General features: G+C 40.1%; 1 protein-coding gene across 1 annotated transcript; it reads left to right on the plus strand.

Moving 5' to 3' along the window:
- The first annotated feature begins 860 nt into the window (after window positions 1-860).
- LOC117730888 (calcium/calmodulin-dependent protein kinase type 1D-like) lies at window positions 861-18,648 on the plus strand. Its single transcript, XM_034532941.1, has 13 exons — window positions 861-915; window positions 3,273-3,384; window positions 10,149-10,274; window positions 10,559-10,633; window positions 10,991-11,129; window positions 11,287-11,410; window positions 12,408-12,483; window positions 13,915-14,027; window positions 16,603-16,681; window positions 16,814-16,901; window positions 17,549-17,895; window positions 18,416-18,512; window positions 18,595-18,648. The coding sequence occupies exons 2-12, from the start codon at window positions 3,299-3,301 to the stop codon at window positions 18,477-18,479; spliced, it is 1,317 nt and encodes a 438-aa protein (XP_034388832.1). The 5' UTR covers window positions 861-915; window positions 3,273-3,298; the 3' UTR covers window positions 18,480-18,512; window positions 18,595-18,648.
- The last annotated feature ends 189 nt before the right edge of the window (window positions 18,649-18,837 follow it).

The raw sequence follows: 18,837 nt of genomic DNA on the forward strand, positions 1-18,837 counted from the left end.
AGCATATGAGTTTCGGCAGTGTAAATTTAAAATATGTTGACAAGAATTGAGTGAACACAAGGCCCAGTTATGATGGGCAGTTTAGATATAACAATTAGGAATCACCTTTGGCCCGCACCATAGTCAGTTGTTTATTAATTTAAAGAAACGTGTTGAATGCATGATTTAAAAATAAAGTAAGTAACATTGATTCCTGTCAGGTATTTTGGAAATATAAGCAATTATATAAACCAAATAGGGAAAGGTAAACAATTAGTCAAGTAACTTCTATATTAACAAAAATTAATGAGTGACCATTTGAATAACTGGATATGAATCCATGTTCTTTCTTCTCAAATGTGAGGAAAGCTGCCTTCATCGTTAAAATGATAAAATGTGCACAAGAAACTTGGTAAAAATGATTAATTATAAAGAATTCAAATTCAAGTATTAACCTTTGTAATATGGAACATATACATACAATTCAATTGAATAGACTAGATTGGCTTATTTTTACTACTTTCAAGTCTCTGTTAGCTTAGTCGAGATGTCATTGTTTTGAATAATATTTATTGTTGACTTAACAAGTAGTTCATGTCTAAATCAAAAAGTATAGCTAATATGCTCCCCGGGCGATTCACTGCAGCCCACTGCTCCTTAATAATTAAGGATGGGTCAATAATACAAATGAACTTGGATGAACACAATGAACAATGGCAAAGCTTGTGTTTCAGTTTTACAAAGGGGAAACAACTTAGTAACCCGGCATTGAGCCGTTTCCAAGAGTCTTTGAATGTAGCATGTCGTTTGCTGCTGAGACTGAGGAGCTGAGTGGACGAGGCCCCGCCCCCTGCTCGTGAAGACTCGCAGCCTCCCTGAAACCATCAGGTTCGCCTGCGGATACCTCAACTGTACAAGCCCTGCGCCGCTTCTCAGGTAAATACTAGTTTTCTTACTCTTCCAGAACTTTTACTTTTAGAAGTTACTCTGGTGTCATGTTGAAGATGTGTGGATACAAATAAGTTGTTTTTGTTTTGCTCATATACTGAGTTGTATAATAGATTAAAATGTAAAAATCCGAGATACCAAACTAGCTCGTTTCCCACAGGAATGTGCTCGTGCTGTACTTTCATCTCGCCGAACGCCGTTAACTTACTGTTAGTTTAGACACGCTTTTCACGAGTTTATGCAGTGTAGTATGTTTTGGTATGTGGTTTTTGGAATGACTAAAGCACACAAACAGCGAAAGCTATCTTAAGGAAGCGAATCATACTTTAATCTAACGTTATACCACATGAACCCTAGGTTCCTTGAATCCCTTTATGCTAACCCTCAGTGTTTTGTCTAAATAATGGCTCCACGGTTAAAGGTCCTGAAAAGCTTTAAGATGCAAGCGAATACATGAATTCCTGTTCCTCACTTTGTAAAGAGGATGGATGGATACAAGTTGAAGTTTTAAGTCTGTACTATAATTAGTTTTCTGACACAATTCTAGTTGATTTGTCATCGTTGAATTCATAATTTGGAATATGCAGAATTCAGGCAATGTACAATATGTGAAATATCCTGTGGTTCAACCATTTCACTATTTTAAGTTTTTTGTATAATCAGAATGTAATCTAAAAGATGAGTGATTTGGCGTATCAATGTACAAATATTGACACATTCCAGTGTTCATTGGCCTTTCACGACAAGATTATTAAACAACCCAATTTTAGTTTTTTCAGGGAATCAGACACTAATCTGTTCCCACAGGGGATGAGCACTGGAGACGAGAAGGAGGGAGGGTTGGGAAGATTAACTAACCACTGCTTTTTACCTATCTAATCCTGTGTAAGTGATAGGCACAAATAGGCTTTAACCAGCGGGGAATAACCTCAGTCATGGACATGCAACTGTTTATGTAAGCCGGACAAGAGGGGAAGTTTGGGGGGACATCTTAAAGGGTTAAGGGACAGGGAAGGGTCAGGAAAGGACTTGTAACCCCCCCCCACCCACTGACTTGTTCATTTGGTCATTATTAATAGCCTTATCTAACAAGTTACTTGTTTCACCACACATTTCCATCAAGTTCTCGTACTTAAATAGAAAAAAAGGTAATCTTTGAGTTTCTTCCAAAATAATCCATATGACTGTTCAGAAAAGAGCTTATGTGAGTGTTTTCTGTTTGACCACCCCTGGATGGGACCCTGCAATATCATGTGTTACGACCAATGCTGCTGTGATTATAAATTCTGTTCAGTTTGATGTGTTTTAATACTTATAAAAGGTAAAGTAACTAATCTTATTCAGTTATATGTTATATGTAAGTTAATTAAACACAAACCTTACACCAGATGGCCCCCCCACACACACACACACACATACACACACAAACACACACACACAATCGTAGTATCTCATCTTATAATGAAATCAACACTTAACGTACTTATTATTAATAAGTTATCTTCGTCACTGCATATCTGTATTCAAATGTACTTAATTTAATAGTTATATTATATTATAGTTTATTATTGTTTATTATGGTTCTTTATAGTTTGTCTAGTTCATGTAGAATAAGCAAATCATTGTCTTACTCAATTCAATTCAGTTTATTTTATATAGCCCAATATCACAAATTACAAATTTGCCTCAGAGGGCTTTACAATCTATACACATATGACATCCCTGTCCCAGGACCTGACATCAGATCAGGAAAAACTCCCAAATAATAGAAAAAAAACTTTTTTATGGGGAAAAAAGGGAAGAAACCTTCAGGAGAGCAACAGAGGAGGATCCCTCTCCTCGGATGGACAGACAAAATAGATGTCATGTGTACAGATGAACAGCGTTACAGAGTTACAACACATTCAATGACTATGACAGACATATATGAATAATTAGTAGTAGACATGGAGCATGATCCAGACCTCCACAATCCATGGGGCGCATCAGCAGGGCCAAGGCAGGAGGCCGGCCCACCATGCAGACGGCAACAGACACAGCCAGGTCCAATGGACCCTATGAGAAGTCACAAAGACTGCGGGGAGGAAGCAGAGTTAGTAATGTCTTATGGATTTCTACTGACTGTTTTTGGATTGTCCGTCCCTCCTATTCTCATGAAAGGGATATCTAAGGAACTCCTGGAGACATCTCCCTCAAATCTGGTCCAAATGTGACCTGATGAACTGATTAGAATTTGGTGGTCAAAGGTCACTGTGAACTTACCAAACACATTTTTGTACATAACTCGCAGGAATCTTAGTTTAATCCATAAGAAATGTAAATAATGTATGTCATCTGTGTTTCAGGAGTCTACGGCAACGTCAGAGCCAAGATGAGGCGGAAGGAGATCATCTGCAGCTGGAAGAAAAGCACCAGTAATATTAAGGACGTGTTTGACTTCAAGGGGAAAATGGGATCGTAAGTACTGCTGATGATGAAGATGGGTTGGTGGGTTGGGATAGTCATCTGTCTACTTATTGCACTAGTATAGTGCAACAGTTTGTAAATCACATATGAGTCGTTTGTCACACCAGGACAACGAATCAGGTCTCAAAACTTATTTTCTGAGGGCAACTGGTACAGACCTCAGACAGGAGGTGGGCTTGCTCCAGCAGCTTGTGGGAATTAATGGTTGTCGGTCAGAAAATCCTGAAGATACAGTACGATATGTAGCAGGGTTAGCTAGCTGACAACAGGCAGGGACAGTTCAGTCACACATTTAAATGCTAAATTCACTACATGTAAAAACAATGAACCATCACACCACACACGTCTTTGTTGCAGCCAGCAGCCTGATTTCCGCTACTGTTTTACAGTTAAATCATTTCGCCCAAATTCTGAGAGTTGTCGATGGAAGGAGGTACGGCTGTCTGTCTCCTAGTTACCATGCTCACATTGGCCTCCGGGCTGAGAGTAAATCCCTTCCATCACCTCCCTGAGAGCTTATTGTATCAACAGCTTCTTATACTGCCCAGGTAATATACTCACAGCTGAACCCAATCTGAAACACAGGTAGCAGCACAAATCTCTGCCTGTCTGACTGACATCTCTCAGTGGATGTCCGCACGCCACCTGAAAATTAACCCGGACAAGACTGAACTTCTTTTCCTTCCAGGAAAAGGCTCTCCCACCCACGACCTGACTATTACCTTCAACAATTCAGTGTTGGCCCCGACTCCGACTGCCAGGAACCTCGGTGTGACACTTGACAGTCAACTCTCCCTGACTGCCAACATTACCGCAATAACACGCTCCTGTAGGTACATGCTGTACAACATCAGGAGAATACAAACCCTTCTCACTCAGAAGGTGGCACAGGTTCTGGTCCAGGCTCTGATCATCTCGCGTCTAGACTACTGTAACTCCCTCCTGGCAGGTCTACCTGCTAATGCCATTCGACCTCTACAGCTCATCCAGAATGCAGCTGCTCGACTGGTCTTCAACCTCCCGAAATTTACCCACACTACTCTGCTCCTCCGCGACCTTCACTGGTTACCGGTGGCCGCCCGCATCCGCTTCAAAACATTGGTACCATGCTGCGAACAGATCGGGTCCAGTCTACATCCAGGACATGGTCAAACCGTTCACTTCGCTCGGCTTCGGCTTGTAGCTCCGTCACTAACAGCTAAACACTCAACAAAGTCACGACTGTTTCCTGTCCTGGCTCCTCATTGGTGGGTTGAGCTCCCCATTGACACCAGGACAGCAGAAAGTCTCTACACCTTCCGTCCCAAACTAAAAACACATATTTTTCGACTATACCTTGAATAGGGAAGGTAGCGCCGTAGTAGCACTTAAATGTCTCTTACTGATAGCACTTTGTAGTTTAACTTTATTGAAGAAATTGTACTTTCTCGATTCTTGTTTGTACTCATGGTTGAATGTACTTATTGTATGTCACTTTGGATAAAAGCGTCAGCTAAATGACATGTAATGTAATGTAATGAACCAGCCAGACTATTGGAAGACATGACATAATTAATCATAGAATGATGATAATCACAATTTTGCAGTTGAATAAAATGGATCAGATGCAATATATTGACATTTTGTGCGCAGTGGCCTCAAAACATATATATATATTTTAAGATACACTATACCTGATTCAGATTTTGTTACCTGTGCTCATTATACTTACCTTATACCTTAGTTTGCTGAGTATCAACCCATTTTTAACAGAAAGCTCTTTCTTTTGGGTTTCTTCTGATATTGCACAGACAGGACCTGGCTAACAAAAGACACTATCCAGTTGCATCATGGGAAACACTCAAGGATAAAAGTCTTCTTTGCCTCTCCCGCAACTTTATGGAGGAGCAATACTCAAACGCTGGGTTGCCCTTTAAACAAAACAGTCCACATGTTGCAATTGTTTAACAGAACCAACTTTGCATCAACTTTCAACACAATAATTACAACATAACATTACCATTATGATTAAAAATCCTAATGCCTTTCATAAAAGAATATGAATAAGTACAAATGACTAAACAAGCATTTGGTGCACACCAATATTGAGGTTCCACACTCTAATATGTGATTAATAACAAGTGCCCTAGAACTCCCCAAAACTCTGTGGTTGAAACAAACTATAGTTATCAACTGTCCTGCACAGAATTTGCTTTATCTGCATCATTTCCAGAAATGTAGCGAGACCAGGCTGACTTCCCATTACGTGTCAGTACAGTAACCTGTAACAAATGGCTGTTAAGTTAACTGTAGGTGTTGCTTCCTCAGAGCTGTCCTGTAGCCTCAAAGCTGCTTAAAGCCCTCCTCCCTCGACTGGCTGTGAGCACTGACGTCAGAGCAGCAGTGCTGGAACATCCTAGCACCACTTCGTTATAGGATTAAGAATCTGACTGACTATATTGGTGGATGAGCATACTATGGGTGCATAACAGGAGACAGAAACGTGTTAACACATGTGTTACTCTGCAAATCCATCAGTGATGGACTTGCACTGCTTGGCTACATTTTTAATATCTTCAGTGAATTTCAAGTGATAACATTTTATTTTTAAAGGGGGAAAACCCATGTGAATCAGCATGTTCACAGGAAATTCAACATCTCCACTGAAGGGGGAATATCCTTCTCTAAAAAAATATAAAATACAGGCTCAGATTTAACATTACATAAAGGGCAACTATTAGTAGGCCATAGGAGTCTAACCCTAATTCAGTGCACAGTGCACAACCAAAATATGAAGGCAACGCTGCATTCATAAGCTGTGTTTTAAGTCTCCCTTATTGGGTTTGAGGCGTTTTAGATCAGAGCTGCAGTATCACCTGAACATATGCTTGAGTCAGTGGCCAAAAGGAGAGATTATATGAAGGTATATTTGTGTCTTTATTACGCAAACAAAAAATAATAATTTGAGAGCAATTTTCTCATTTGTAAGTAAAAATATATCAAGTGAGAACACATTATGTGTTAGTTTTGCTTATGAAACTAATTTTTTGGTTGCAAATCCAAAATCTTTGCTCTTAAAAAAAACCTAAAAAAAAAAAAGTTTTGAGAGCAAAGTTATCTTTTTTTACAGCAAAGTTTTTTTTTTGAGAGCAATGGTTTCTTTTTTTGAGAGAGAAGATTTTTGATTTGCAGCCAAAAATTCTAGTTTCATAAGCAAAACTAACAAATAATTTGTTCTCAGTTTATGTATTTTTACTTACAAACGAGAAATTTGCTCTCAAAATATTTTGGGGGTTTGCGCAATAAAGACACAAATATACCTTCATATAATAATAATAATAATAATGCATTTAATTTATATAGCGCCTTTCATAATACTCAAAGACACTTAATGTCTTTAAGATTAATTACATAATTAAATCATCCTAAAAGCTAAAAATAAATAAATAAGAATAGCTAAAATACAGGTAAAACAAATAAAACAAATAAATAGGGACTTTCTGAGTCGCTCGGACCTTGATAAGAAAACAAAAAGCAAAACAAACAATCACACATTAAAAGCAGTTCTGAACAGGTGGGTTTTGATTTGCGATTTGAATGAGGAAAGATCAGTGCAGTCTCGGATGAGTTTGGGGAGAGAGTTCCAGAGGGAGGGGGCAGATATGGAGAAGGCTCTGTCACCCCACGTCCGGTGCTTGGTCCTATGTGGGATGGACAGGAGATTGGCATCAGAGGAGCGGAGCTGACGGGATGGAGTGTGGTGGTGGAGCAGGTTGGTGAGGTAGCAGGGGGCCTGATTATGGAGGGCTTTGTGAGTGAGGAGAAGGATTTTGTATTGGATCCGTTGTGGGACGGGGAGCCAGTGAAGGCTCTGGAGAACAGGGGTGATGTGATCACGGGAACGGGAGTGGGTGAGCAGGCGAGCAGCATAATCTCTCCTTTTGGCTGCCATGCTGAAACCCAGCTAAGACTGACCAGCCTCCATTTGTCTCTGGGGCTGGGAATGGATGGAGCAACCTTTATGTGGTCTCTGCATAAAAGGGATAATACTTAAAGACCGGATGCACTTGTTTCCTTGAAAATAAATCTGTAAAACGATGTTGTAGCTTCCTTATTCATTCTAAACCACCAATATGACAGTATTGAAAGCAATTTCTGGGTTGTGAAGAAAATGTGGGGAGGAGTGGAGATGTGTGGAAATAATAGGGACCCATTTCAAAGGAAAGAGAAGACATGCACTGTTACATTTGGAAAGTACAACACCTTTTAGCTCCTTAATACTAATAACATGCAACAAAGCCTCATGGTATTCTGGGGAACTGGATTGGACAGTATGAGACAACTTTCAGTCTGCATTAGCTCACTATTCTGTTAGGTTTTGGGACACATTGTGAGCCAATGGGAGGAGAGTAGGAACCCAAGGCAGCATTATTGTTTTTCAAAGATGCTAGCTAATCACTCACCCAGAACATATTAGAATGTTAGCTTCTTCAATATGCTAACAAGTACTTTCTGTAGCCTCAACCAGATTAAATATTTTAATTTAGCATAATACACAGCATTACAATAATAATACACAGCACTACATAATACACAGCACTACAATGAAGACTATTTAGCTCTACTTGACAAAACACATCACATGAACGTAATGTAATCCATGGACCCATCAGCTATCGTTCTAACAAGGATAAGTCTCATGGGATAGAGGGCTATATTTCTGGGGTTCGAGTGTAGTCGTCAGATATCTTTTTCTGTCTGCCACACAGTGCTTATAGTCCAATTAGCAACTTGAGATGTGAGACTGGAGTCTGGGCTGGATTGTTTTACACATAGCCAGTTTACAAGCTCATTTAAAAACAATAAAATCTAAAATATCGTCCGATTCGGAATTCTGACTCTTTTGCTATTTTACCTGGACTGTTTAGGGAGATAATTGTCATAAAATTAACACCACTGTTGATTTGGAGCGCGAATGCAGTCGGCAGAGGTCAAAGCTAACATTAGGCTATAAACCAACAAGAACACGGTCGCATGAGCGCGAGTTTAAAGGTTGTAAAGGTGGAACGTGTGAGGACGTTTTTAGTATAAAAATAAATCGCCACGTGTTAGCGACTGCCTTTTTTAAGAGGAAAAATTCAAAACTCATGGTATTACTTTATTTATTTTAACAAAATGTTAAATAAATGATACTTGTTTTAACCACATACCTTATTTCAGACATCTAACAAAAATGACATTCCCGAAAATCCATTGACTTTGAGAAGATGCAATCAGAAGTGCAAAAATGCTGACTCATTTCTGGGTTTCAGGACTCATTCCTGCACCACTGTGTTCAACCAAAGCCTGATTGAATGTGATTAGCCACTACTACTTGGTAGTAATCTGTTTACAGAGATTACATTAATGCTAAAGTCATGTCCGTCAGCCTCGGCCGAGGGATGGCTTATGGTGACATTCAAAATATAGCATAAACACTTGTGTTGAGGTTTAGCCTGTAGCAATAGCAAAGCACTTTTGAGGGTGTGCGTAATATAACTTTTTTTTTTTGGAAAAGGAAAACAAAAAAGACCAATCACAGAAGTGATGCATCCTTCTTGTGGGGACCCTAAAGCAAGTGAGACATGTAATTCAATTCAATTCAGTTTATTTTGTATAGCCCAATATCACAAATTACAAATTTGCCTCAGAGGGCTTTACAATTTGTACACATACGACATCCCTGTCCCAGGACCTCACATCGGATCAGGAAAAACTCCCCAAAAATAACCTTTCACAGGGGAAAAAGGGAAGAAACCTTCAGGAGAGCAACAGAGGAGGATCCCTCTCCCCGGATGGACAGATGCAATAGATGTCAGAATGAACAGCATTTTCCAAATTTACATAAACACATTACATGAATATGACAATGTATGAATGGAACTCCAATCCATGAAACAGAAGGAGGTAGAGAGGAGGGGGGGCGGGGCGCACCAGCAAGGCCAACGCGGGAGGCCGGCTCACCAGGCATCAGACACCGCCAGGTCCAATGGACCCTATGAGACGTGAAGTCACAACGACTCCGGGGAGGAAGCAGAGTTAATACGGTGCAATGAAGAGATGTAAATTTATCCATAAGGAGAGAGAGAAGAGGAGATAGGTGCTCAATGTATCCTAAAACATCCCCCAGCAGCCTATAAGCCTATAGCAGCATATCAAGGGGCTCGACCAGGGCAAACCTCATTCAGCCCTAACTATAAGCACTATTAAAGAGGAAAGTCTTAAGTCTACTCTTAAATGAGGTGACTGTGTCTGCCTCCCGGACTGAAAGTGGAAGCTGGTTCCATAAAAGAGGAGCTTGATAACTGAAGGCTCTGGCTCCCATCCTACTTTTTAGGACTCTAGGAACCACGAGTAGCCCCGCATTTAGTGAGCGCAGCTCTCTAGTGGGGCAATATGGTACTACAAGCTCCTTAAGATATGATAGTGCATCACCAATCAAGGCTTTGTAGGTGAGGAGAAGAATTTAAAAAATTTTAAGCAGTCGGCAGAGGTCAAATTTTTTAAGACATCTCATGTCTGTCTGATTGTTTCGTAATCGTCCATCATCCTGGACACATTTATGTCTCTCCTGAAGTAAAGGACAAACCATACCAAAAATCTGTGCTTTGAACTTTAATGCTCATGAAATAATACAAACAACAAATACTATTGTGTCCTTTACGGTTTGATATGTTTGAGCATTTTTCACGGACTGATTCCACTCCACTAACCCTGTCCTGTCTGCTTTTGTGCAGGGGGTCTTTTTCAGAGGTGTTTATGGTGAGAGAGAAGACAACAGGAAAACTCTATGCCCTGAAGTGTCTGAAGAAAAAACACCTCGCTCATAGCAATCTCGAAAATGAAATCAATGTACTAAGAAGGTGAATACACACACACACACACACACACACACACACACACACACACACACACACACATGCATTCATACAGGACATTTCCATTGTGTTCTAGTTAACAGAGAGCAGTGTTTTACCTTCTTATCTTTGTCTATACTACCTGAGTCAAAGGTTAACTAGGCCCCCTTTCTTCATATGTGTACATATATGTGTGAAGAACAGGGCCCAGGGCCGAGAATAACAGCCAGAATCTGTAAAAATGCAACATTTGCAACAGCAATGCCTCAACCTCTCTCTTATCATTTAAGGATACAGCATGAGAACGTGGTGGGACTGGAGGATTTCTATGAGAGTCGAACGCACTATTACCTGGTCTTGCAACTGTAAGTAGATTCATTATTATCAAACTTTTGCCAAATTATTACTTTGGTGGAAGATTGATAGTTTAATACATATTCTGTATCAGATTGTTCTGCGACAGATATTCAAACCCAAATTTACATTTTTCTATGGCTATACCATTTCATCAAATTGTTTTCTGCATTATCTTACAAAACACACATCTTTACAAACTGGAATCTCCAACATGTATAACAAAGTTCTGAGGTTTTACAGGCCCACAACAAACCTTTGTTGTCCAGCAGAACTCTTTCTAATTGTTGTTGTGTTATAAGAAGAAGGTAATATGATCCCTAATAAAATACGGATGATTTCCTTTGTTTGTGTATGTGTATGTGCAGAGTGTCAGGCGGGGAGCTGTTTGATCGCATTATAGACAAGGGGGTTTACACTGAGAAGGACGCCAGCACAGTGATCAAACAGGTGCTGGAGGCTGTCAGCTACCTGCACAAAAACAGCATCGTACACAGGGACCTTAAGGTAAGACACAGGCACACACACACTTTTTGGACCAAACACATCCCTATAAAAAAGAAACTTCAAACAGAGAGTTTTCCAAAGTACTGTATGCTTTAGTGATATTGTACTTTAAGTTTATTTCCCTTCTACTGTCCACCTTCTCTCTCTCTCTGAGCAGCCTGAGAACCTGCTGTACTATAATACAGAGGAGAATGCTAAGATCATGGTCAGTGACTTTGGTCTGTCGAAGACGATGGAGCACGGTGTGATGTCCACAGCCTGTGGTACACCAGGATATGTTGGTGAGTTTTTTCAAAGGGGCATAGACATACACTTTTTTGCAATCTTCCCTTGAAAATTGTACATCTAAATGATACAACTTAAAAGGATATATGACTGAAACGTAAGTTACAATCTACTTTGAGTTGCGTATCTGTGGTGATGAGGAATCCTAAAAGAAATTATATTATACAGCATGCATGCTAATTAAATAGTTGAAAAGGAAAACAGCGATCAATCATCCATTAATATTTATCCGGGGTTCTTAGAAGGCTAGACTCTCTGTTCAGTACATGAGAGCCTTCCTCTCAGCGGCCAAAACGGCAGCGTTCAGACAGGAGTTTAGATCCAGACCTGGTGCCATGTATGGAGGAGTGCCTAACTATGAAGTTTGTACCACTCCAACTCTTGCCACACTGGCTCTGGTTCCTCTCCTGCCAGAGAGGTGCCACGTCCCTAGAACCAGTCTACGATGCCTTTGCCCATCTTCTTGTGGTTCTTCCGAACTCCAGGAGGGACTATTGTGGACGAGGTGCTGTTTGTGGCTGTTTCATGTAGGGTTGTTCTTAGTCGGGCCACTCCCCTGGGACCACTTTGCCTTGGGACACCTAGGCAGGAGCTATTGGCCCTTACAACACAGCCCTCAGGATCCTTCACCAGGAACTATTGGCGATTCTTGGAGGGGCAGGAGCAATCATGAGTTTTCATAAAACAATGTCAGTGCAGGTGCTTATATTCAGACGGAATATGTAATCTTATGTTCAAATGTTTCAAATTCTTAAATGTATTAGCAGCTAGTGTAGAACTCGTTGCTGATTAATACTATAATCTATTACGTAATAATGTGCTATTGGTGGAATTTATACAAGTAAAGATATTAAGAACTAAATTGTGTTGTTGTTGAAATCCCAACAGCAATCACAATAATAGAAACATAAACATAGAGGACATAGAGGACCTCCATCGTACAAGTATATTTTTTTCTGTGAACCTACATCACTACTTTGTGTCGTTCTATAGCCCCTGAGGTTTTGGCCCAGAAGCCCTACAACAAAGCAGTGGACTGCTGGTCCATTGGAGTTATCACTTACATCCTGTGAGTTTTTTCTACATTTTCAATTCAATTCAACTCAGTTTATTTTGTGTAGCCCAATATCACAAATTACAAATGTGCCTCAGAGGGCTTTACAATCTGTACAAAGAAGGAGGCAGGGCCATTGGGAAGGAGGCCAGGGACCGGATGCAGGAAGCAGGCGCAAGGAGTCAGGACCCAGGAGCCAGGACCAGCTTCAGACACAGCCAGGTCCAATGGACGCTATGAGACGTGAAGTCACAAAGACTCCGGGAAGGAAGTAGAGTTAGTAAGGTGCAATGGGGAAATGTAAATTCATCCATAAGGACAGAGAGAAGAGGAGAGAGGATCTCAGTGTATCCCAAAACGTCCCCCTGCAGCCTATAAGCCTATAGCAGCATATCTAAGGGCTGGACCAGGGCAAACCTGATTCAGCCCTAACTATAAGCACTATTAAAGAGGAAAGTCTGAAGTCTACTCTTAAATGAGGTGACTGTGTCTGCCCACCGGACAGAAAGTGGAAGCTGGTTCCATAAAAGAGGAGCTTGATAACTTAAGGCTCTGGCTCCCATCCTAATTTTTAGGACTCTAGGAACCACAATCAGCCCCGCATTTAGTCAGCGCAGCTCTCTAGTGGGGCAATATGGTACTACAAGCTCCTTAAGATATGATAGTGCATCACCAATCAAGGCTTTGTAGGTGAGGAGAAGAATTTGAAATGTGATTTTACAGGGAAACAGTGCAGAGCAGCTAATACAGGAGTAATGAGATCTCTTTTTTTAGCTTTTGTGAGCTGCAGCATTCTGGATTAACTGGAGGGATTTAAGAGACTTATTAGAGCAGCCTGATAATAAGGAGTTGCAGTAATCCAGTCTAGAAGTAACAAACGCATGAACCAGTTTTTCTGCATGATTTTTGATTTAAGTCCCGATCAAAGATAACGCCGAGATTCTTTGCAGTGGTGTTGGATGCCAGGGCAATGCCATTTACAGAAATCACATCACCAGATAATTGATCTCTGAGGTGTTCAGGGCCGAGTAAAATAACTTCAGTGTTGTTCGAGTTTAACATCAGAAAGTTTCAGTTCATCCATATTTTTATGTCTTTAAGACATGCTTGGAATTTTAGCGAGCTGGTTGGTCTCTTCTGGTTTGATCGATAGATAACTTTTCTGTCCTCTCAAGAACATAGCACATTACAGACTAGAGAACCGCTGTGATCTATTAGTTATGGAGCTATTTTTCCCCACAAAAAGCTTACATTTGACTTTCAATAATAAGCCTAAATGTATGCAGTAAATACATAAACTCTTTTGGAGAGAGATCATACTTATTGCATCAGTTTTATACAACCAGAGTTCTAGCATATCCAAAATAGATCAACAATGTACAAGGGGTTTACAAAGGGTGATTATAATGAGATTAGCTGAGTTAGCTGCTTGTCTCTGTGTTGCAGGCTTTGCGGCTACCCTCCATTCTTTGAAGATAACGAGACTCGACTGTTCTCAAAGATCATGAGAGCTGAGTATGCCTTCCATTCACCTTTCTGGGACAACATCTCTGATTCAGGTATGGAAACAGCAAAAGAAAATTCACTTCTCAGTCTTCACAAACTTGCCCCTGATACCCCTAAACCTTCTCTTTTGGAATTGTATTTATAAGCCATTCCAAATGACAGGGACTTAGTCTAGGACCTAGGCCAGACCAAAAGCAGCTTTAATGAGTATTCTTATCACAAAATCCAATGCGACAATGTGAAAGGGTTCGTTTGTAGTGCTGAATTTACAGATAATTATCAGCTGAATTTGCTGCTCCCCTCGGCTTTACAGAGCTTTATAGTGAGTTCCAGCTCATTGTTTAGCTCTCCGGCTTAATTTTCAGATGCAGCAGGCAGATGCAGTCAGCTCTAAAAAACAGAAGTTAGACATAGATAGAGACTAGCTGGTCAACATAGTGAAGCATTTAGCAGCTAAACAACCAGATATTTCCCTAAAAGAGAGTGCATGACTTTATCAGGTGGCTAGAAACCCGGCTCCAAATCAATGAATGTATGTTGCGCCACAACTGCTGAATGTATAAAATAGCAAATCATTTCTAATAAGGCCCCGTTCTCAAATGTGGCTAACTAATTCAGGCTAATATCCGCCTAAACTAGTCCTATTTATCCTTATCTTATGTGGGTCCCTACATTGACAAGTGTCATTCAGTTCTACATTGTGCTCTAAAATATTTTCACTGTTTCTGTTCAATATTTCAAGAGAATGTGGTTAGACTTCAAGGAATGTTGGGTGCAATGGACCCAACGGACGTGCAGTTGACTTTTAAGTGACAATCATTGGCCTTTTATGCAAATGTGACCTTACTAGAATCTAAAAACACTCAGATCTGAATTACTTGATTATCCTTGTACAAAGAACAGGGACAAGTTCACCATATCGACAACAATATAATAATTATAATAATAATAATGTTGCGTTCACATCATGTCCACTGCCCTCAAGTAAATGCAGTTTGAAATCACTTGGCTTGGTTTATCTACGAATCACACTCCACGACTTTAACTTCAGAGGCTTGCTGATGCCTCACAGACACCTTCCAGATATCTAGCAGACTAAATATCTGCAAAATATTTTCAACATGGATGTAGGGTGTTTGGTGTTTGCATGAATAAACCTAATACATAATACATAATACATTGACTAGTAAAGATGTGTGGAAACAGAGTTTAATGTGAAAACGTTTGCCAGCGACAACATGAACAAGCATCGTTACGCCCGCATCACTGCACAAGTGTGTTTTTGTGACCCGCTTGGTTTGGATTCCTCCTAGGGGATTCCTCCTGGTGAAGGATCTTGTAGTGTGGGACTCTTTGTCATGTTTTCGTGAAAACCACAACGACTTCGAGGCTCATGTTTACAAGACAGCAAGTTGTGTAGTGTCAACTTGGCTGAAGACACTGTACTGCCTTCATTCTTAGTTTGAATTTAGATCTGACGGCTTGATAAGTTAGAAGTTCACAAAGGTGTGACAAATATGAGGTTAATGTTTGAGTAACTAGTTTTATGTTTATTCTGTTACTTTGCAGCACATGTCTATAAAAGTTCCATGAACATGCATTGCACTGTTCCATTATTGAAAAGGGAGGGTTGAAAGCAAGGGTCATCTTACCATATACAGTCAGCAAGCATCTGTACTTGAAATATGCTTTCAAAGTCTAAAAGACTTGGTTGATTGACGACTCAAATCCAGCTCTGGTTGTTTCATGTGACAATGTGACAAAACCAGTGTCACTACTATGATTAACCTCAGTGTTAGCTAAGTATAGATCATAATGTGTTTAGAGCCTAATATAGACCAGCCTGACCAGTATGAGCCTAATCATACTTACCTTACCCACTGCTATCGGGGTTTGATCTGTTTGGATTAGAGCAGATAGAATTACCGAAGATACTAAATGGACAAGGACAGGTAAATAGACCTGTTCTTGTATAGCGCTTTTCTACTCTTCTGACAAAACAAAGCACTTTAACACTACTTGTCACCCATTCATACACTGATGGGAGTGGCTAACCTGCCCATCAGGATTAACTAACATTCACACACTCATTCATACACCGTAGGCACAGATGAAGAGATGCTCAAAGTCTGATAGATACAATATTTCAAAACCATTACATAGCAGGATCTACTTTTCTTTCTTGTTTAGAAGCAATGCAAATGTGTTTTGTATCAAAGAGATGTATTTAGTTGTGTTTTCTGACTATGATGATCAAACTGAACATTTCATTGTGGTAGACGACTTAACTTGTAAGAACTTTAAACTGAACATAACTTTCAGATGATCATCTCATCCACATAAGGGTCAAGGAAAAAATACTGTTTAACATTGCACAATAAAGTCTCCTTTACACTTGCCTATCCAAGCCTCAACATCCCTTAAACACACAAGCTTGAGCTTCGTTCTGCTATTACCCGCAGGAACATTGAGTTGGGGGAGAGTTACAGGTACTCTGTCTCTTGTTGTAGCCTGAAAATTAATATTGATTAATTAGATGGATTCGAACGTATATACACTGCAGGTGACCAGGTCACAGTGCTTTATTACAATCAGACACTAACAGATGAGCATGCCATGTCTCAACAGCCAAAGACTTCATCAGGAATATGATGGAGAAAAACCCCACAAAACGCTTCCTCACCGAGCAGGCACTCAGACACCCATGGTGAGTCCTTTTCCCTTGGGCACGCACGCACACGCACACACACAGGCACCCACACACACACACACCCACACCAATAACACACATGTTATTTTCGGTTTTCCAAATTAACTAATGTCAGTGACTTGATTGCAGGATTGCTGAAAACACAGCTAAAGACCTGGACATTTTTCAATCAGTCTGTGAACAGATGGAGAGAAACTTTTCTAAATCCAAATGGAAGGTAAGTGACACTGCTGTCTGCTCATGGACTATTTTATACTGCAACCATATTTGCTTTTATGGTCAACCAACATAAGCTGAGCAACATACAAACAAATACAGTGACAATGAGCATTTTAAACATATTGAGCAGATTGGCAAAGGTTTTCACAGAAGGGTTTGTTCATAACCTGATTTATACAACATTTCATAAAGAAATTGAGAAATAGAGTTTCTTTGTGACTGTTGACAGTAAGTGATAAAAAGAGATCTTAAAACCTTTGACTTTTATATGCCAACAAAATGAAACAAGAATTTTGAACCGGGCTTTATCCAATGTTCACATTTCTGTTCATTTCTATTTCCATATTCAAAAATCCATTTTCAGAAAACTTGTAATATACAAAATAATTGTCTTAATGTAAGAAATCAAATGGGGAAGTTTCATGGTGATAGGGTTTTAACACCTGGGGTGTCTCCAAACTGTTTACAAATTGTACCAATTTTTTTGAGGTCACGTCAATGATTAGTGACACAGTCACTTTTTATATGAAGCCAACCATGACATATTCATGACAGGCAGTGCTTACTGATCCAAGACAGAGGTGTCATGCCATATGTAGGCACCACCAGTCTAACCCTCTCCTTTTGTGTGGGCATTTCCAACAGCAAGCCTTTAACGCAGCCTCAGTAATCCACCACATGAAGAAACTGCAGACGTCCCTCACTGAGCCGACCCCCTCACACCTCATGCCCAACATCATAGTACAGGACTCCCAGAATGACCTGGAGGCACTGGGACCCTGCCACGATGAGGATGATGCCCTCGACCCAAATGGGAATCCGGTTCATGCAGCCGGCCATCTATCCGGCAGTAGCCCTGAGTCGGGCATAGGTCTTTGTCCACCACTGAGAGCCAGTCACAATGAGCCTGGCAATGCGCTCACCGTTGATGGATCAAGAGAGGTCACTAACTTCCTTTCAGAGATCGACACTCCTTTCAGGCCATCTAAAAGGTGAGAGCTGCTGCCCGGTTCCAGCTGCTAGACAATCAGGCAGCTTTTCCAGAGTTATGACAAAAATGTTGATGACACTATTTCTAAATTTGTTCCCAGATCTTTACATTTTTTGCATTTGGACATATGCCGATAAATTACGAAATGTATATGATCTGCAAAATGTTTTAGCAATATTTTATCTCTTACATTCGTAGATAATTTATGGATCTTCGACATCTATTAACTGCCATTAGTATACAAATTCAGTATAGATATATATATTTAATGACTAGCACAGTGGTTCTGAACGTTTATCAAGAAATATTAAACTAAGTAAATAAAGAGTTTTTATTAATTTAGTATTTTCATTATATGCCTCCAGTATGAGTTGTTATACTGTCATAGAGGTTGAGTCATGTTTTTATGAGAACTGTACTGACATTATAAATTCATTGTTTAAAGTCTTTTTGAGTCTGTTTATATGTTTATATATTTTGTCTCGGTGTCTGTAATCCTGGTTGTGTCTGATGTACCACAGCATGGATGCTGTGTCCCAGAGGAAGGACCAGTCGCTTCAGTCTGGAGTGTGTTCTGTCATGTGATTGGCTGGCCAACCTGAGATGAATCTCATGCAGGTAAAGCTTCATCTCTTCAGTCAGAATTTATGTTGGCTATACAAATTGCTGATAACACATTTTCAATAATCTCTCTTTTTAGTTTCTTTTTCGTCTCTTGAGTTGACGACGCTCAGTGGCATCCCTCTGGATATGAAGGTGTTGACACGTCCACTGCTCAGCTTTTTCATGTCTGCTGTGGTTCTCTGCTGTAGAACACATGTTCCATCGCCAGACACACACAGTATACCTGCACTATAAAAACACTTTAACATGGAATGAATGCATATCTATAATTAACACCACATTAAAAAGGAATTCATTCATTATAATTCAGACAAAATGT

The sequence above is a fragment of the Cyclopterus lumpus genome, chromosome 5 (assembly GCF_009769545.1).
Source record: "Cyclopterus lumpus isolate fCycLum1 chromosome 5, fCycLum1.pri, whole genome shotgun sequence".
In the NCBI taxonomy this organism is placed as follows: domain Eukaryota; kingdom Metazoa; phylum Chordata; class Actinopteri; order Perciformes; family Cyclopteridae; genus Cyclopterus; species Cyclopterus lumpus.

Coding starts and splice junctions, on each gene's coding strand:
- LOC117730888 (XM_034532941.1), top strand. CDS start 3,299: ATGAGGCGGAAGGAGATCATCTGCAGCTGGAAGAAAAGCACCAGTAAT. Junction 10,275..10,558: donor GAAATCAATGTACTAAGAAG/GTGAATACACAC, acceptor TTATCATTTAAG/GATACAGCATGAGAACGTGG. Junction 17,896..18,415: donor CCTTTCAGGCCATCTAAAAG/GTGAGAGCTGCT, acceptor GATGTACCACAG/CATGGATGCTGTGTCCCAGA.